General features: G+C 43.5%; 2 protein-coding genes across 14 annotated transcripts in view; one reads left to right on the forward strand and one right to left on the reverse strand.

Annotated features, from left to right (window-relative positions):
* Positions 1–214: 214 nt before the first annotated feature.
* On the reverse strand, positions 215–16,174 carry NME6 (NME/NM23 nucleoside diphosphate kinase 6). Of its 6 annotated transcripts, none has more exons than XM_033958090.1 (6): positions 16,077–16,174; positions 9,617–9,725; positions 8,912–9,014; positions 5,823–5,862; positions 2,173–2,333; positions 215–1,373 (listed from the first exon to the last, which is right to left on the reverse strand). In XM_033958090.1, the coding sequence occupies exons 2-6, from the start codon at positions 9,701–9,703 to the stop codon at positions 1,225–1,227; spliced, it is 540 nt and encodes a 179-aa protein (XP_033813981.1). In that variant the 5' UTR covers positions 9,704–9,725; positions 16,077–16,174; the 3' UTR covers positions 215–1,224. The 6 variants fall into 6 exon arrangements, 4 of the variants coding, with proteins under 4 accessions (XP_033813981.1, XP_033813979.1, XP_033813978.1 ...); XM_033958088.1 differs by lacking the exon at positions 16,077–16,174 and adding an exon at positions 14,525–14,733 and having other exon boundaries at positions 8,969–9,014; XM_033958087.1 differs by lacking the exon at positions 16,077–16,174 and adding an exon at positions 14,525–14,733.
* The window catches only part of RABL2B (RAB, member of RAS oncogene family like 2B), a 28,442-nt gene continuing 24,178 nt past the window's right edge, over positions 14,894–19,157 (forward strand). For 3 of the 8 annotated variants that reach the window (XM_033958078.1, XM_033958086.1, XM_033958081.1), the window contains exons 1-2: positions 14,961–15,115; positions 18,327–18,411. The gene's annotated coding sequence lies outside the window, so the exon portion shown is untranslated. Of the gene's footprint in view, positions 15,116–16,569; positions 17,035–18,326; positions 18,412–19,157 lie in introns of those variants that run through there. The other 5 variants (XM_033958079.1, XM_033958082.1, XM_033958085.1 and 2 more) reach the window with 4 other exon arrangements.

Raw genomic sequence — 19,157 nt, forward strand, 5'->3', positions numbered from 1 at the left:
CCCATAAACAGCCCCCTATCCTCCCACAAATGCCCCATTACCCCAGAAACTGCAACCATCTTCCATAAGTGCCCCTAGCACTACTCCTACCCTGTTATAACTACCTCCACAACACACACAAAATAGAGATATACAAACACGCAACTCAGATACAAAGATGGGTGTGTGAATGCATTCATGCTCAGAGGTGGCAAAGAATTTCATGAGTCATGTATGCTTTCTCCTCTTGTATAATTCTTTATTTCTTAGAAAGACAAAAGAATAATCTGAATAAAGACAAAGAAAATAGCTGAGATTCTACTGTAAACATCTATGTGTTTACAGTGTGAAAGTCCCAAATTTTCTCCTTAAACACATTTCCTCAATTGATGAGTCATACTCCCTCTCTAGCCCTATTCAAATCTAGCCTAAAAGCCTATCTTTTTGAGACAGCTTTTAAACCTTAACTCCTTATTCTCCTGATATTTCACATACATGTTTATATAATATAGATGGGATGCCAAGATTGATATCAAAGAAGAGACAAGTTAATTTAATCATGTATTTTTAATGGGTATAACTAATGGGCAGACTGTTCAAGTCTTTATCTACCGTCATTTACTGTGTTACTATGAACCAGTAGGTTTTACCCTTGCAGGACCAAGCAAATATCTTCCCAAGTACATCATTTCTGTGATAACCAATGTTTGCATGTATGTGGGGAAGAAGTGTGTTTTCCTCTCGATTCCTCAGAAAATACGTCTATACTGTTTTGACAGATCCAAATGGTCACAAAGCATATAAGACTTGTATCTCACACTGGATGTATTTTTCAGTGTTCCAAGTCACAGGCAGTATTTAGCTGAGAAAGAAGTTTCTGATGATCCACATGCCTGGAGCGTTCCACCTTCACAAGTCTGATACCTTGTTATCTTACATATCCAGCTGATAGATCTAAGTATGTTTATTTGGGGGTCCCTTTTCTGCAGAAAGATATCAAAACCCCTCAAAATGAAGAGAAGCATGACTCACTTGGCCAGTAGCAATTCAAAAGATCTCATGTGTCCAGATGTTGCCACTCGATCCCTAGTGACTTACATAGGGATTCATCCCTCTATTCAGATCTACAGGGGCTCCTTTAAACTAGTCTCGGGAAAAAGGCAGCCTTATCTAAGATCTGCCAGTGTTTCCTTTTCTCTCTCTTCTACGTATCAGTTCAGCCTTAAGAGCAGTGGAATATGTGTCTCAGGTTCTGTGTACAGCATGAATCTGTCTCTCCGAATCATATGACACAGCTCCCATGCGGAAATGTGGTTCGTCTTGCTGGTACCAGTGACTCACACAGAATTCTGGGAAGAAAAAGGTTATCTCTCTGTTGGCTGATTCCAGCGAGTCTGAAAAACAGGAAAAGACATTTGACTGATAAGTCCTCTAGGCTGGGAAGAATGACTGATTTTTTCTAAAAACCTGTTTTCTTCCTCTCTTGTAATCCCTTTACTTCTTACCCAGCACCTTCTGCCCTTCTGGAACATATCTTCTACCAGCACAGATTTACTGTTATTGTTTTTGTATAAGTTGCTGGTTCTCTGCATTTATGCTTTGTGCTGGAATGTAATCCACCAAGGTCTGAGGTTTTATCACCTCACTTGGTGGATGATAAATTTAGGCTACATAAATACCTAGTGTGTTTCTCTGAAACATGCATCCCTTATACTCCTTAACTCAGTATATTTTGCTCCTTAGAGACTTGGTGCACTCATACATTAACCCCACAACTAACTATACTCCCTCCTTTCCTCATTCCACCATTGTCTGTCCCTCAGAATCTTCTAGCTATTACTAAGTCAAGAAGAAAACTGCAAAGTAAGTCAAGTGTGGGTACAAGTCCATTATTAGGCACTTGGTGAAGGTAACGTGTACAGGGAGTAATGTATGAAGATGACTAGGAAAAGGTAGAAACACAGAATCATGAGTGGTGTGTTCCCGATTTGTCATCCCTCAATATAAACTCTAACTACCTTGAGTGTTATAAGGACTTCCTTACCTGAATCATAGGGGTGTCACTGGAAGAACTATGACCCTTCAGCAGCAGTGACTGTGGTTTGTGTTCCTGGTGTTTCTTAGTTCACACATTACCAGTGGCTACTTCATTCCAATGGCAAATAGTATGTAAACAGGGCTTTGGCTCCCTACCTGAGCCATGAGTTGTGTTCCTTGTGTCTGTCAATCCATACATTCCCCGTATGGATTCTGGTTCTGTGTTACGAGCTCTGTAGACTTTTGTTGGGCCCATTAGGGACCTCCAGAGCTGGATGGCATCCTCGTGAGCCAAAATATATGCTCTCATAGGGCCACTAAGGATAAAGAGACAGACAGAGAATGCATAATGGAATATGATCAATTACAAGGAACAAGATGTACACTATTCCTCTCAAGGGCAGGGACTTGTTTGTACCTAATACTAGAGTGTTCCAATAGGGTTGAGGGTGGGAGAAGCAACTGTACTTAATGGAGGTCCAGGTAGTAATATCAGAAGGTCAGAAAGAAAAGACAGACACACCTAAACTCTCACAGGGCTGACTGCATGTTGCTCCTTGTCACACACAACCTGGGTCTAGCCTTTCTTTGACGAACCAACTGACCCCCTACCTCCCCATGAGAGCTGACATACCTGTGGGCCTCCCAAAGCAGTAGAAGCAGTGGTGGTGCCTGGCTGGCAGAGGCAGTGCTGTGAACAGGCTGCTTGCAGCTGCCCTGTCAGGGCCTTCCTTCTGCTGTGTCATCCACAGTAAGTGATGTGGCAGAGGGAAGGTCCTGGTGGGGCCGTTCGCAGCCTGTTCACAGCGCTGCCTTTGCCAGCCGGCCACCACTACTGCTGCTTTCAGAGGCCCACAGGTATGTCAGCTCTCATGGGGGAGGGGGGGGGTCAGTCGGTCACAGAGAGGGTCAGGGACAGAACAGAAGGTCTGTGTAGAATTCTGCATGGTGCAGTTGTGTAGAATTCCACCAGGAGTAAGGTGTTGAAACTGCCAGTGACTAGAAGAGGTATGGGTGAAAGACAATTCAGTGAATACTATGGGAAAAATACTGGAGGATCAGTATTTTGTAACACGGCAGAAAGCAAAATGAAGAGGAAACACAACAGAAAAATCAGGATATATGGGAGTTAACAGTTAATCTCTGGGCCTACTTGGACATGGATACAAATGCTGGACTCCACGAAAGGAAAAGACTACTTGACACCCAACATAAAAAGCATGATAAGCAAAATTAACGAGGCTATAACCTGCAAAAAGGGAACCATTAATTGATATTACAAAAATGAACTGGATTCCATATTCTGTAGCAATATCATTGAATCCTACCAAGGAAGATATAAAACTCAGAAAGATGATGCTTCCTGTTTGGAAAAAAATAATGTACAGGTGGAAAAAAATCAAATCATACCATGCAGATTTGCCACCTCAAAGGATCAAGATCACCAAAAATAATGAGAAATACCCCTCAACATCTAGCTGAAACATGCTGAACTAACAGAAAAATTATCTTTGATTTTCATATACATATACATATACATATAAATATACAGTAATTGGATTTTTTTAATGACATGTGAGGGTGATTTTTCCAAGTGATCTAAGATTCTAGATTTTTGTAAGCTTTCACTTTTTAGATAATAATGAGAAAATAATGAGAAATACCCCTCAACATCTAGCTGAAACCTGCTGAACTAACAGAAAAATTATCTTTGATTTTCATGTACATATCACCAAAAATAATGAGAAATACCCCTCAACATCTAGCTGAAACATGCTGAACTAACAGAAAAATTATCTTTGATTTTCATATACATATGCCCATTCATCTAACTGGTTGCTTTAGGGGAATTTCTGTCGCAGGACACAAGAGAACCTTATAAAAGAAAAACTTTTCACTTTTTGCTACAGAAATTCCCGAGGCAGCCAGTTAAACAAAATGAGGACCCTTGTTGGAAATATCTTTGTGGATTGACGATTGTTTGGGGCAGCATTTGCTAAAGTGAATATCTCCAGTTATTACCCTATGAACATAAGATTACAAGAAACTAAGTGCAATTTTTGAGTAGAATTTATGTGAGAAAGTGGATATATTTAAAATTGAATTGGACATGTTAACTTGGAAGTGACTTAGTGAATATGTTTGTGTGACATGGTGGAAATATACAGTAATTGGATTTTTTTAATGACATGTGAGGGTGATTTTTCCAAGTGATCTAAGATTCTAGATTTTTGTAAGCTTTCACTTTTTAGATAAAGTGTAACTGTTAGCTATATCCTATGACCTCATAAATGGGAAGTTTTCTCTATTTTTTTTGATGCATTGACCAGTAGTTCCCAAACCTGCTCTAAAAAGGTACTCCAGCAAGTCAGGTTTTCAAGATATCCACAATGAATATGCATGAGAGAACTGCAGTACGGTTTTACTAAGAAAGTGGAGGCACTCCATGCAAATCTGTCTCATGAATATGAGCTTAGTTATGTGTTCTGTGGACTGCCAGAAGAACTAACAAATCAATTCTGGAAGAGATCAAACCAATTATTAATAATCCTATATAATAAAACACTAGCCACGCATGCGCACTCTCCTCCGAGACCCCCCCTCCCCGGAGGAACGGAGATCGGTGGCTGGCTGCGGTCCCGGCTTCTGGAGGCAATCGGCGGCTGGTGACGTATAAGCGCGCATGCGCACTCCTGCGGCCACAGACCTACTGATCATGGAACACGCAAATAGGAGTGCGCATGCGTGGCTAGTGTTTTATTATATAGGATTATTAATAATTGGTTTGATCTCTTCCAGAATTGATTTGTTAGTTCTTCTGGCAGTCCACAGAACACATAACTAAGCTGGTTAGTGGATTGGAAATCATCACTAACTGACTAATTAGGTACTCTGTCCATGCTCCACCATGGCCTGCTCCTAACCACTTAGGAGATGGCTGGTTAGCAGAGATAATCAGTGGCACTAACTGGTTGAGTTCTGCTGTATATCAAGAGCCAGGTCATTCATCAGGATTTAACTGGGCAGAAGTCTCTTTTTAATATCAAATGGAAAATTGATTGTTTTTAAAAGGAAGTTCTTTAAAAGCTGATGCAAAGTTCATAGGTACAAGCCTTCATAGACACTCCCCCTGATATTTGGCACTATTTAACTGATCAGGAATGGCTCCTGACTGGTTAAATAGCATTTGGCTGGCTAACCATTAATATTCAGCAGGAGATAGCTGATTATCTCCAATGAATATTTGCAGTTAATAGCTAGTCGCTAGACGGCTATGTCATATGACTTAGCCAGATAGCCGTGAATATTTAAGCACTGGCCAGCAAACTGGGGTGCCACCAGGATTAGGAACCACTGGCATACACTTTTCTACCAAATTCCCGTTTGTTATTTTGGCAAATGTGCAAAACTTTCCCATTTGGAGACATTCCCCCCGGAGACATAAAAATAACATGAACACAGTGAGAAGAGACAGTTACAAACAAGAAAAACATATGAACCTCTTTATAGAGCTAAGCCACCTCCTCATAATGACAAAACAAAGAAGTATGGGACAAACACATCCTAGCATGCCCACGGGGCCAATATACATTCTCATAGGGAAGATTAAGCAAGAAAGCTAGTACCTGAAAAACACACACCAGCCAGTAAGCTTATGGGACCAAGAAATCCAAAGTCACATATTACTAAGGGTAATCTGTTCAACAGGGGTATAATTTATTTAATAAGAAACAAACAGAGCTATAGATACATTGGCCTTCTCTTCTGAATAACGGAATGTACATTGAAAGATAAAGATTTTCTACCTGGACATAAATTCAACCAGTCGCTGATAGAAGAATCTTCCTGCAGTGACGAGAAAAGAAAAGATTAAATGAAGTTGAGAGAAAAAGAGGATTGTAAACCGTTCTGAGCTCTTTGGGGGACAACGGGAAAGAAAACAAATAAAATAAATAAGAGAAAGAAGGGACAAAATAGAAGGCAATTCAAGAAACCTATAAGTCATATAAATATACAGTACTCCCCTGATATTCGTGGGGGTTCCGTTCCAGGAACCCCCATGAATGTAGAAAAACTCTGAATACGGTTTTTAGCAGGGGACAGTGTATGTATATATATATACACACACACACATGTATTTGGTTGTTTAGCTTGTCTTCCCAAAAGAACCCAGAATGGGTTAAAGATCAACAAACATAGTACAATTAAACAATTGGACAGCACACACAGATACTCTTATATAAGATGATGTTAATTTTCCTGGTAACAGTATTATATACACATTCAAATAATGATTTAGTAAAGTCCATAATTGCAGTCCAATTCATATGAAAATAAAGTTTTTATTGCTTTTCTGAAATTCAATAGCCTTTCCAATGATCTGATACAAGATGGTGGTTGATTCCAAAGTTTTGGCAAGAAATGGGAATAGACTCGCCTAAGGGCACTCTCCAGGAAATGGGACCATCCTTGAGGTAAGTACAACCGTCTCTCTTCCCGTGACCATAGTGGTCGAGAAGGAACATAGAATGGTAGTTTTGTGACAGATAACCAGGAACCATATTGTAGAAGACTTTAAAGGCCATCATCAATTTTTTAAAGATACATTTCCTGATAAGCAGCCAATGAACGGAGGTCAATCCTATAGAGACAGGGTAGTGAATGTGTAGATTCTTCAGCAGACGAATAGTGTATTTTGTATGCTTTGTTGATGTTGTAAATTCTTAGCAGATATTCCAATAAATAGTGAGTTACAATAATTCATGCATAATAACACAAAAGCAGAGTAGTTGTGTAAAGTCTGTTTCTGAAAAGTACATCTGGATTTTGTGTAACTGGCATAAATAGTAGAAGAAAGTGGATATAACCTGTGAGACATGATTTGTTAGTGATAGATTCGAATTGAATATTACTCCTAAGCTGCGCACTTGGGGCCTGCAAGCCCGCCTCTTCAGAATGGTGGGCTTTCCCCTTTGCACCAAGGAGGGGCCCAAGATCCTGCTGGCCAGGTACCTAAGGCCCCCTCCCATAGGAGGGCCTTAGGTATATTTATTGACAATCTTGTATATATTTTTGTATGTTAGTTTGTAACCCGTCCTAGGTAAGGGTGGAATATAAATGAATAAACTAAACCAAACCAAACTGGAGACTTAGGCCTGCTTCCCAGTGCATTCTGGGATGCACTGGGAGTGGCCCAAGACTCCAATTGGCCAGATCCCTAAGGCTCCTCCCATGGGGGGGAATGCGGCAGGAGGGAGTGGGCATACCTCTTGCCGAGGATGTTGAGGGGGGGGGGTGCCTGTGTGGGCAAGAGAGAGTGAACATCCCTCCTGCTGTAGACAGTGTGGGGGGGGGGTTCAGGGGTTCCGGCAAGAGGGAGTGTGCATCCCTCCTGCCGCGGACAGTGTGTGTGTGTGTGTGGGGGGGGGGGGTTCGAGGTTTTCCTGCCACAACTCAATGGCAACAAGATTCTCTAAATGGTGTTTGTGACATGGATGCTGGTTAGAGAATCGGGGTGGTTAGCAATTCGATATAGGACACCCGTGTGCAATACTCAAAAGCCGCTTAGGCGGCTTCTGAGACCATGCGTCCTATATAGAATCAGGCCCCAAGTGTGTAGCTTAGGAGTAATACTCAATTCTAATCTATCACTAACAAATCATCTCACATGTTGTATTCACTTCCTTCTACTATTTATGCCAGTTACACAAAATCCAGATGTACTTTTCAGGTACGGGGGCGAGGGGGGGTGTCAGGTATGGGGGGGAGGTTCAGGAGGTCATGGGTTCAGGGGGAGCATTCCTCCTGCCGTGGATGTTATGGGGGGGAGGGTGTCAGTAGGAGGGATTGAACAATACAAAAACCCAAAAAGGGGAATACTGCACAAGGCAAAAACAAGTCTTCCCTGACCCTAAAACAGGGTGAAGGGCAGAGGCAGCCAAACCAAAACAACCTGCTACTAATTATTAGTGTAAATGGGAAACCCTCAGTCTCACAGCTTGCAGTGGGAACGAGTCCCTAAGGCACCAGCTGTCACAGTCATACACCCAAAAGGGTATTACTTGTGAAACATCCCTGGGTTTCCCATTTAATTTAAACTAGTGCACAAATGTGCTAAAAGTGGAAAGTGAAATAATAATGAATAAATAATCACTAAATCTAAGGTGAACTGGCTTAACTATCTCTGTCCCCCATCCGGGGGTCAAGTGGCATCCAAAATCAGCCGACTGGCTCAGACACGAGCAAATCAAACAGAATGAAAGAGTACTTAGCTTCTCTGTAAAAGTCCGGGGTGCAGGAAAAACCAGCTTGAAACTGAGGGTGAGACTGAGGGTTTCCTATTTACACTAATAATTAGTAGCAGGTTGTTTTGGTTTGGCTGCCTCTGCCCTTCACCCTGTTTTAGGGTCAGAGTAGGAGGGATTGGGCATCTTGTTTTGCATCGTGGGACAATTTATAATTGTCTAGAATGTTTTCCCAGAGAGTCTTATTTTTATCCTTAATTTTATACCATTTTCTTTCTGTTTTCCTCAGTTCTTTTTTGTTGGTTCTGAGACTTTATTTAAAACACGGGGATGAGAATTTGCAAGGGATAGACTTAATAACTTTGACGTGTATATATCTGTCTCTTTATATCTACTGTATATATACACACACACCAGGTTCTCCACTGACAATACCTAATGAAAATAAGCTCAACCCCACAGACAGGGCTCCCCATTAGAGATATATACAGAGAAAAAGTCACACCCCAAAGCAGATCTCTCTTTTACTGATATATACAGGGAATAACCCCACCCCACAGATAGAGCTCTCCATCAATGACATGTATATTCAGGGAATAAATTCTACTCCACAAGCAGGACTCTCTTCTGAAGTTGTCCCCCTGCGGTACCCGAGTGCTCTCTGTAGAAATTCTGAGAATCTTCTCTTCTCCAGCTCAGCTCCTTACTTCTCACTATTAGGAACTTATTAAGCAAGATTTTCTCATGAACTGCCTGAAATAAACAGAAAAAAACCTCAATGAACAATTTTAATAGTTTCAGATACTTCAAAAACCTGCATATTTCTTAAATATGAGCTCATATGTGGGATAAACAGAATATAATGATAATATCTTCCCAAATCAAAGTATGCTAACAAAAGTCTTCACCCCTCATTCAACTTCTTCTTGCCACTGAAAAATCACAATGATATTCCATCTGTCATATGCAACACATAATCACAAGGGAATTGATGGGGATGTGTATTATAGTATTGTTTCATAAGAGCATGCTCTGTTTTATTTACCTACCCCCTTTTTACAAAAGTTTAGCACAGTTTTCAGCACCGGCCATGATAGGAGCTGTTACCACTGCGGCTGGCGCTAAAAAACGTGCTTTGCTTTTGTAAAAGGGGGCGGAGTTAGTGTGCACTAAACAGTGAGGGCTATTACAAAATTATATGAAATGATACAAACAAAACCAAAAATGAAATGAAATCAGGACATAATATTTCATTTGTTAACCACCCATAGTGCAGGTAATTGCACTGACATACTATTTCCATTGCCACTCACAGGGCACACAAACATGAAGAATCATGAAATATCTCAGGTTACCTTGAAAATGACTGGATGAGCTATAGCATCAGGCTTGATTACAGCCAGAGTAAGCTGGAGAATCCTGGCACTATTTCCTTGTGACATTATTAGAGGAGATGGTGGCTTCCTATTCCACAAAAAGCAAAAACAAAGTTTCTATTTAATCTGTTTTCTATTTATATGATTTATTCTGCATTATGTTTTTAGTTTGTTGCTTAGCCTTAGAACATTTGAAATCTACTTTGACTGGTTAGTGCCAGTATTTAAATTAAAAATCCCTTTACACTGAAATGCCCATCTTCCTTTGAAGCCATGTTAACCGTTCCCTGCTAATCAAAGAATCACCTCAGTAATTTTTGTTACCTTACTTAATATACTTATATAAGGCTTATTGCAGCTTTTCCAAGAGTCTAAAATCCTTTTTGTACGTAAAGATGCGACATCTGGTATTTTTCATTTTTTGGTATCCTGCCTGCTTAAATCACACTCAGCAGCTCTTAATCAGGCAGTACCACTGAATATCGGCACTGACTGGCCATGTCAAATCTGGATTAGAGAAAGGCAGTCCAGAGACAGAATCTGGGAGCAGCTGAGTTAAGCAGGTACTGGTAATATTCAGTGCCTACATAGGATTGCACAAGTCTACTTGTTCTTCGAGGAGTAGTGTAATGGTTAGTGCAGTGGACTGTGATCCTGGGGAACTGGATTCAATTCCCACTGCAGCTCCTTGTGACCCTGGACAAGTCACTTAACTGTCCATTGCCCCAGGTTCAAAAACTTAATATGTCCATGTCTAGTAGCACTATATAAATGATTAGTGGTACTGTAGTTCTTTGGGCAAATTACAAAGACTAGGGGACACTAGAAGTTGCAGGGAAATTATTTTAAAACCAATAGGAGGAAATATTGTTTTTACTCAGAGAATAGTTAAGCTCTGGAACACATTGCCAGATGTGGTAAGAGTGGTTTTATAAAAGGTTTGGACAAGTTCCTGGAAGAAAAGTCCATAGTCTGCTATTGAGAAAGACATGGGGAAAGCAACTGCTTGCCCTGTGATGGGTAGCATGTAGCTACTATTTGGGTTCTTGCCAGGTACTTGCAGTGGCGTACCAAGGGGGGGGGCGGGAGGGGCGGTCCGCCCCGGGTACCAAGCCCTGAGGGGGTGCTCCCGGTCCGGTCCAGTTCCCCCCCCCCTGCGCCGGGTGTCGCGTCTGGAAACAGCCTGCAGCAAGATCGCGATGCCAGAGATCTTTGCCTGCTTCGACTGTTTCCTCCGCCACGGTCCTGCCCCTCCTCTGATGTCAGAGGAGGGGCGGGACCGCGGCGGAGGAAACAGCCGAAGCAGGCAAAGATCTCTGGCATCGCGCGATCTTGTTGCAGGCTGTTTCCCCAGGGCAGTAGCGTACCAAGGGGGGCGAGGGGGAGGTCCATCCCGGGTGCCGCCTTAGGGGGGGGGGTGCACAGCTGGCCCGGTCCCTATCGCGCTCCTACCCTCCCAGCGAAAGCAGCATCGGCGCCATTATCGAAAAAGGTAATGGCGCCAGGCCTTGGAGCACCAAGGCAGACCGCTTCTCCCCCCTCCCAGCCGAAACCCCGCTGACCATCCTATCTCTCCTCCCCCAAGTGAACCTTTCCGACCCTCCCAGCGAAAGCAGCAAACCTCCCTCCAGTAGCGTCGGCTTTATCCTCCCTCTGCCGCATCACTGATGACGTCATCAGTAACGCGGCAGAGGGAGGAGAAAGCCGCGAAGGAGGTTTGCTGCTCTCGCTGGGAAGGTCGGAAAGGTTCACGGGGGGGGGGGAGATAGGAGGGTCAGCGGGGGTTCGGCTGGGAGGGGGGAGAAGCGGACTGCATCGGTGCTCCATTACCTTCTTCGGGCAGCAGCAGCGTTTACAATTCGCTGCTGTTGCCGGCTTCAGGCCTTGTTCTCTGCCTGGTCCTGCCTACTTCCAGTTTTCATGAAGACAGGACCCGACAGAGAGGAAGGCCTGAAGCGGGCAACAGCAGTGAATTGTGAATGCTGCTGCTGCCCGATGAAGTTCAGGACATCAGGACATCGGGGAAGGAGCAGGGAGAAATCGGCTGCTGGCTTGGGGGTGAGGGTAGGGAAAGAATCGTGGAAGTGGAGAAATCGGCACGATGGCTTTGTGCGGGCTAGGGGGAGAGAGAAAGAAAGGCAGAAAGAAAGAGGAGGGCCAGGGGGAGAGAGAAAGAAAGGCAGAAAGAAAGAGGGGGACCAAGGGGAGAGAAAGAAAGGCAGAAATAAAGAGGGGGGCCAGGAGGAGAGAGAAAGAAAGGCAGAAATAAAGAGGGGAGCCAGGGGGAGAGAGAAAGAAGAAGGACCAGAAGAAGGACCAGAGACTCATGAAATCACCAGACAAAAAAGTAGGAAAAATGATTTTATTTTCAACTTAGTAATCAAAATGTGTCCGTTTTGAAAATTTATATCTGCTGTCTATATTTTGCACTATGGCCCCCTTTTACTAAACCGCAATAGAGTTTTTTAGCGCAGGGAGCCTATGAGCATCGAGAGCAGCGTGGGGCATTCAGCGCAGCTCCCTACGCTAAAAACCGCTATCGCAGTTTAGTAAAAAGGGAGGGGGAATATTTGTCTATTTTTGTATAGTTGTTACTGAGGTGACATTGCATAAAGTCATCTGCCTTGACCTCTTTGAAAACCCGCGGAATATAAATGATAATTAACATTTTCTCTGCGTACAGCGTGCTTTGTGTTTTTAAAATTTTATTGTTGGTAGATCATTTTGACTTGGCCACAAAGGTAAGGGGGAGGGAGGGAGGGGAACTGCTGAAAGACATCTAGTAATCCTTGCAGGCTTGACTGCAGGGAATTATTTTTGTAAAATCATGTTTTGTTATGTGACTGGCATTATTTAGACTTTAATTTCTATGAATGAATAGAATGAAAATGATATAAAATTACTTGCTTGTTTTTATGTGCGTGCGCTGAAGGAAAGTGGAGAGAGAGTGGGCTGAGGATGCTGAAGGGAAATGGGGAAGAGAGTGGGGAGAAGACGCTGATTTATAAATTGACAATTGTACAGAATATTGTTTCTTTTTATACTTTAATATAAACAATTCAAGGCTTGTGTGGATGGAATCAGGTGGTTTGCGGGGATGGGGACCGAACTTACGGGGATTAGTCCAATAAAATGGTATTTTTTTATTTCTCATTATTTGTTTTATTTTTATTTGTTAATTTATAAAGTGGTGATTGTTATGTATCAGTTTTTTCAAATTTACATCTACTGTCTTTATATTTTGCACTGTATTAGAGGACATGTGTTACTGTTTTTTGTGGTGTTGCATTGTATCCAGGGTCTGGTTTCTTGGCGGATCAGTTTAACTTTTGTCTACATATTTCTATTTTTAGTTTGTGATTATTCCATTTTGGGCAAGGGTGTATCTCTGTTCTGTGTGTTCTGAAAAAGACATAGTTTTCAGTTGGCATTGACTACAGGACCAATTGATTGTGCGGGATCTGGCTTGTTTAGTTTTACAATGTATGTGTTGGTGTTCTAGTGCTCACTGCAATGTTTAAGATGCAGCCTTTTCCTAGGTACACTCTTGTGGTGCGATTTGTAGATTGGTACTAAAAATCATATTTTTCATATAGATGGGGGGGGGGGTGTCAAAAAATGATGGGCCCCGGGTGCCACATACCCTAGGTACGCCACTGGGTACTTGTGACTTGGATTGGCCACTGTGGAAACAGAATACTGGGCTAGATGGACAATTGGTCTGACCCAGTATCACTATTTTATGTTCTTATGGGCATTTAGCTAGGTGGGTACAGGCAATAAATATAGGCAGGCATCCACATAGCTTCTGGTGTGTTGATCCATTATCTCCCACCCTTTCTGACTTCCTCCAGCTTCCCATCAATCACCACTTTCTGACACCCCCCCCCCCCCATCCTTCCATTGTTGCAAGCTCTGTGGACATTTGAAGGAGGAATTGGTATTTTAATGGATCATTAGAAAGGGTGCTATGGAGATTAGACACAACTGTGGCAGGCGGGGGGAGAGATCAGAAGGCACAAAAGGAGCATGCTATGGGAATGGGGGTGGGAAGGGGCCCTGACTGGATCTGACACATCGGCTTTTACAGCTGATAATTAGTTGGGTCCCACATACGTGGTTTCTTTAGGTACTGGTAAAGTGGAACCCACATCTGTAATTGACAACTCTTGCCATACTAAGCCCAGTATCCTGTTTCCAACGTTGGACCCCAGAAGAAGGTTATTCATAACTGAAACACGGACCATGTCGGGTCCATACCACATTTTTATACTGCGCGTAATAAGGATTTGTGAAGACATCAAGATCATCGATTCGGATCTTTTCCAGATAAGCTCCGCCACTAATGGAAAAAGTGCATGCGCCGAAAGTTAAGCCCCGCCACCTTTTGCCAGAGCACGCAACCTTAACCAGTGAAGTTCTCAGCACAACGCCCCCACAACGCGGCGCGATGTGTATAAAGTAAAGTGGTATAAAGTAAAGTGGGGGGGGGGGTTCCCCCCCACGCCCACCCCGTCGGAGCACCCAAAAAAGATTTTTAAAAAGAGGATATGAAACTTAACATTATCAAAAATAGGATAAACTGTCGACCATTTTTTTAAGGGCTTCGACGGGGGGGAGGAGGGAACCCCCCCCCCACTTTACTTTATACAGATCGCGCCTCTTTTTTATAATGTTTTTTTGGGTGGCGGGGGTTAACTTTTTGGCGGGGCTTATCTGGAAAAGATCCATCGATTCCACTGTTTTTGTTGTTGTTGGTTTTCCATTTTTCCTGTGGAACGATTTGGTGACTTTTTTTTTACTACCTGGGTACAGCATAGATGGCAGAGAGGATTACCAGCCTTGTCTCATGGCACCTTATCCCTAGGCTCTGGGTCTCGCTTTTACCGCTCGTGTGTCCGTCCGTCTCGCATTCCCCGGCTCAAACACGCCCTGCCTTTTTTTTCCAGGCTCGACATTTGTGGGAAGAGCCCCGAGCCTTTTGGCTCTCGCCCCCTACTTCAGCACCTCGCTGACCGCCGAGCTCAGCTTAGAGTCCGGAAGCGCAAGCACCAGGTCCCCATCCCACCTCTCTCCCGAAAACCGGTAGTCAGCCGCTCGCCTGAAAGATTTCCGACATAAACTTCCCGCCGGTAACGGAAAACAAGGCGGATCATGTGGCCAGAGCGCTCATTCTTATCCGCTGCAGAGACGCGGGAAATAAGAGATGCGGCCGAGAGCGTCTGCGCGCAGGCACGCTTCGGGCAGCTCGCTGCGATGAGGCTGTGCGCAGGCGCACTGAACGTCAGTTGGGGTCCTCACGCCGTTGCGTAGCTGCGGAGACGCTTGCTTTGCGGAGAGGGACTTGGAGCGGCGGACGCGGACGCCGGCCGGCGAGCTGTTTACCACTATGCGCGTACGTCGGTTCCACTGCCGCGCAGCTGTCTTCTTACTGAGCCCCGTTGCGTTCGCCCTTCCAGTAACCCCGCGTCCTGCTTGGTGAGGGTCGTGGTGGATGTCTTTGCAATTCCCATAAGGGGGAGGGCGCTTGTTGCCATGGCGCGTGCTTCGCAGCTGGGCGAAATCAGGGCCAGATTCTCCAAACTTAAAGGTTCCGGCACGTTTAGCATGCGCGTTTTTTTCCCCCCGCGCTTCCTAGCCATGCAAATGGATTTGTCAATATTAAATAGGATTCTTCAGTTTCGTCGAGCGATTTTCCAAGCCCAGCGTCGGCTTTTGGCAAGCAAAAATCGGCTGCTGGTCTGGGGGAGCCGGTACTGTTCCAGCACTGTGTAAAGCGCATCTTTGGCATGTGTTTTGACTGTGGCTCATGAAAAAAAATCTCAATAATCAAGACAGTTTCTGTAATATATTTAGTATACTTTATGTACTCAAAGAAAAACAATTTTTTTTTAAGTCTTCAGAGTGTGCCCACCATCAGCCAAATAATCTTTAGGCTTAATCACTCAATTGGCATTTTCATCTTTATCAGACTTTTTTTTTTTTTCTTTAAGTGCTCTGCTGTTTATATTTTGTCAGGATGCAGCAGAGCAAAATAGAAGGGGGGGGGGGGACTCCTTGTAAAAAGCCTTGGGGCAAAACATGTTGAGCTGACAGGTCCTACCCAAAATTCAAAGAAAATTACTACTGTGTTTCCCCAAAAATAAGACACTAGGTCTTATTTTCGGGTAGGGCTTATTTTTTCATGTACATGATCATCTCTCCCTTCCTCTTCTTCACCCCAATTCTTCCTCTTTGCTTTCCCCCACATATACAACATCTTGCCTTCCCTCTGCAACATCTTTCTATCCCTCCCAACCCCCTGTGCAGCAGAACCCTTGCCCAGCTTCCATCCTTCCCTCCCATCCTTTGAGCACCCGCCCGCACCATGGAGCCGAACCGCTGATGATCCTCCATCCTTCCCTCCCAACCGATCCCCGCTGACTGCAACCATAAATACCTTGCTGCAGAGGAGCGTCGGGCCAGCAGCACTCACAGGCTGCTTCACTGCCTTCTCACTGGGGCCCTCTGTGTACTGATGACCACTCCCTCCTGCTGCTGCCTTCGTACCCCCAATGACTCTCTCATGCCTCCGACAACTCCCCCCGCCCCCTTTTACCTTGTTTACAAAGGCCGGCTAGAGGGATACCTCCAGCCAGCAGGCCCACTTCTTCAAAATGGTGGGCCTTCCCCTCCCCAGTGCATCCCATGGGAGGGGCCCTGGGCATCTGGGCCAATCAGAGCCTTAGGCCCCTCCCTGGTGCATCCCAGGATGCACCGGGGAGGGAAAGGCCCGGCATTTTGAAGAGGTGGGCCTGCTGGCTGCAGGTATCCCTCCGGCCAACCTTTGTAAACAAGGTTAGGAGGGGGTGAGGGGTCGTTGGGGGTATAAAGGCATTAGTGGGAGGGAGTAGGCATCTCTCCCGCTGACTGGAAGGGGGTGTTGCTAGGCATCTCTCCTCCCGATCTTCGATTTGGGGTCTTTTTAAAATTTTTGCTTTATTTATGCATTTATTTTACACTATCACCAGTGATTAACATATGCACATTTAGTGACAACCCCCCCCTCCGGAGACTCTGCCAACCTCATTTGCATGCGCAATTTTTAAGAATGACTCGCCTTTTTGAAATCGTTACAATAGTGGCCCATCATATTTTACCGCCAACATTTGAGAATCTTCCCCTAAGTGGCTTGCCCAGAGACACAAGGAGCGGGCTGGGATTGAACTCACAACCTCAGGCTGCTGAGGCAGCAGTTCTAACCACTAGGCAACACCTATGACCTAAAAATGTTGCTTGAATACCTGTCTTATTAATTTCAGAGTGGGCAAGTCTGGCCAGTATTACAGGGCTGACAAGGCATTAGGAGGGTGCAAATTTCTCCCCAGGACCTCAGCATGTCTAACCCAGCCCTGAGAGTAAGTCTTTTGACTAGTGCAGTTAAAATTGAAATTTTATTCCCTGAAAAGGCTGTCAGTAGAATTTTAATAGGAATGGAAATGGCTGACTAGATTGGGCTTTTTAAATCGTATGTGCAAATATTTCTCTCTGTATAGATTGAATCTGTATTATTTGCATATTTTATACATTTTTTTTGAGATTTTTGATATAATATTGTATCAGTTTTATTCATGCTGTTTCAGAACTTTTGAATCTTCTAGCTTAGTCACAATTTGAACACTTCTGCTTTATTACTTAATCACACAATATGAAGCTGTCTAGCAATCAGAATGTTATTTCTCAGGAAAGCAAATAATGCTTTCTTCTCTTTTGATAAAAAAGAAATCTCATAATTTATAATATGCAAAGAATTTTGTAATTATATAAATTAATTTTAAAGAGTCTGCCTATATTAAGGTTCATAGTACAATGCATGAGGATGGATACAAAGTTTTGCAAGATAATGCTTTTAGACAGAAATAAAAACTTCGCAACAGACATCCCTTAGCTAGTTTTATTTGTGTAAGTGGAGTAGATTTTTTATTTTGACAAATCTCAGCATTTTCTTTGGTAACATAATCAAAATGGAACCGAGGCTATTTGGAATCAATAACTTTATTGATATGGTGATTTGTGAACTGTGAGGAAGTTCAGTGGCTCCTTCTATCAGTGCACACTAAAACAGGGGAAACAAATCCACAAAAATCAAACAAGAGCAAAAGTGGAAATGTCCAATCAGAATGGTGCACAAAAAGTGTCTTTCAACTCATCTGATAAATCCAAATGTCTTTATTCATCCAAAATAACTCATTCATCCAAAGTAACACAATGACTCGACATGATCATGTTTCGGCCACCCGGCCTGCATCAGGAGTCTTAGGAGTCTTTGGGTATCAAATGGATAAATATGCTCTAAAACACAACGATCAAACCGTTGCTCCGTGTTGGTTTGTAGCATCACAAGATTCGGAGCAACGGTTTGATCGTTGTGTTTTAGAGCATATTTATCCATTTGATACCCAAAGACTCCTAAGACTCCTTATGCAGGCCGGGTGGCCAAAACATGATCATGTCGAGTCATTGAGTTACTTTGGATGAATGAGTTATTTTGGATAAATAAAGACATTTGGATTTATCAGATGAGTTGAAAGACACTTTTTGTGCACCATTCTGATTGGACATTTCCACTTTTGCTCTTGCTTCCTTCTATCAGTTAACAGCAGTTATCCTATTACTTCTAACCTTGCTTCTGAATAAATTATTCTTGCAGACTGCCTGGCCTTCCTGTAATTCATGAAGACTTTGATTTTACAGAACTGCCCCCACTAATGTGACTCACTAATTCCTCTCTCAAGGTGAGTGTCCAAAACTGGGTGCAGTTGTGGGTGGGCTTGGAGGGGCACCAGCCCTTCCGATTTAGGGAGTATTCAATGACTTGCTTGCAGTTCAGAGATGAGGAATAATTGTGAGATTGCCTACAGTTTAAAAAGAGAAGGAAGTGACAGCTATAATGTCTGGCCGTTAGCAGCAACTGACAGTGGCACACCACTCAGACACCTGGCCTTTCCTTTAAGCTGCAGGTAGAACCACAGAATTGAATGAGGAGTCTCTGCAGGATTTGTAGCCACACCAAGAGTTGAGTGGTGTCTCATCTATTCTGTAGCTGCCGATTTCTGCTGTCTTTCTCCTTTAGCCTGAAGATACTTTTAACATTCATGGGCTGTTTTTTTCTTTGGACTCTTGTAGCATTTTGTAGAACTTCATTTTGTTCTCTGCACTGTTTATATTTCCAATGTTCCATCTAAGCTGAGCATGAGTCCTCCACCTACAGTCTTGCCAGTGTGTGTGTGTGTGTGTGTGGGGGGGGGGGGGGGCTGTTTGACTATCACATTTTCTGTAATGAGAGACAGGCAAGCTCTACAGAGAGAGCTCCAGGAAACTTAGCTGTCCTTAGCAATTGAAAACACAATATTGAAACACCACCCCCCACTGGCAGCAATGCAGTTGGAGGACTCCCACTCAGCTTAGAGCAGTTGTTTCAAACTCAAATCCTTTTGAGGCCACATTTTGGATTTGTAGGTACTTGGAGGGCCTCAGAAAA

The sequence above is a fragment of the Geotrypetes seraphini genome, chromosome 9, assembly GCF_902459505.1.
Source record: "Geotrypetes seraphini chromosome 9, aGeoSer1.1, whole genome shotgun sequence".
Taxonomy (NCBI): domain Eukaryota; kingdom Metazoa; phylum Chordata; class Amphibia; order Gymnophiona; family Dermophiidae; genus Geotrypetes; species Geotrypetes seraphini.

Excerpts from the sequence above, each read along its gene's own strand:
- NME6 (XM_033958087.1), bottom strand. The coding sequence starts at position 14,595 with ATGTCGAGCCTGGAAAAAAAAGGCAGGGCGTGTTTGAGCCGGGGAATG. Across the intron at positions 5,863-8,911 it reads TTTCTACAGAGAGCACTCGG|GAAGATTCTTCTATCAGCGA; the intron begins GTACCGCAGGGG and ends TCGTCACTGCAG. Across the intron at positions 1,374-2,172 it reads GAACACAACTCATGGCTCAG|ACTCGCTGGAATCAGCCAAC; the intron begins GTAGGGAGCCAA and ends CCTGTTTTTCAG.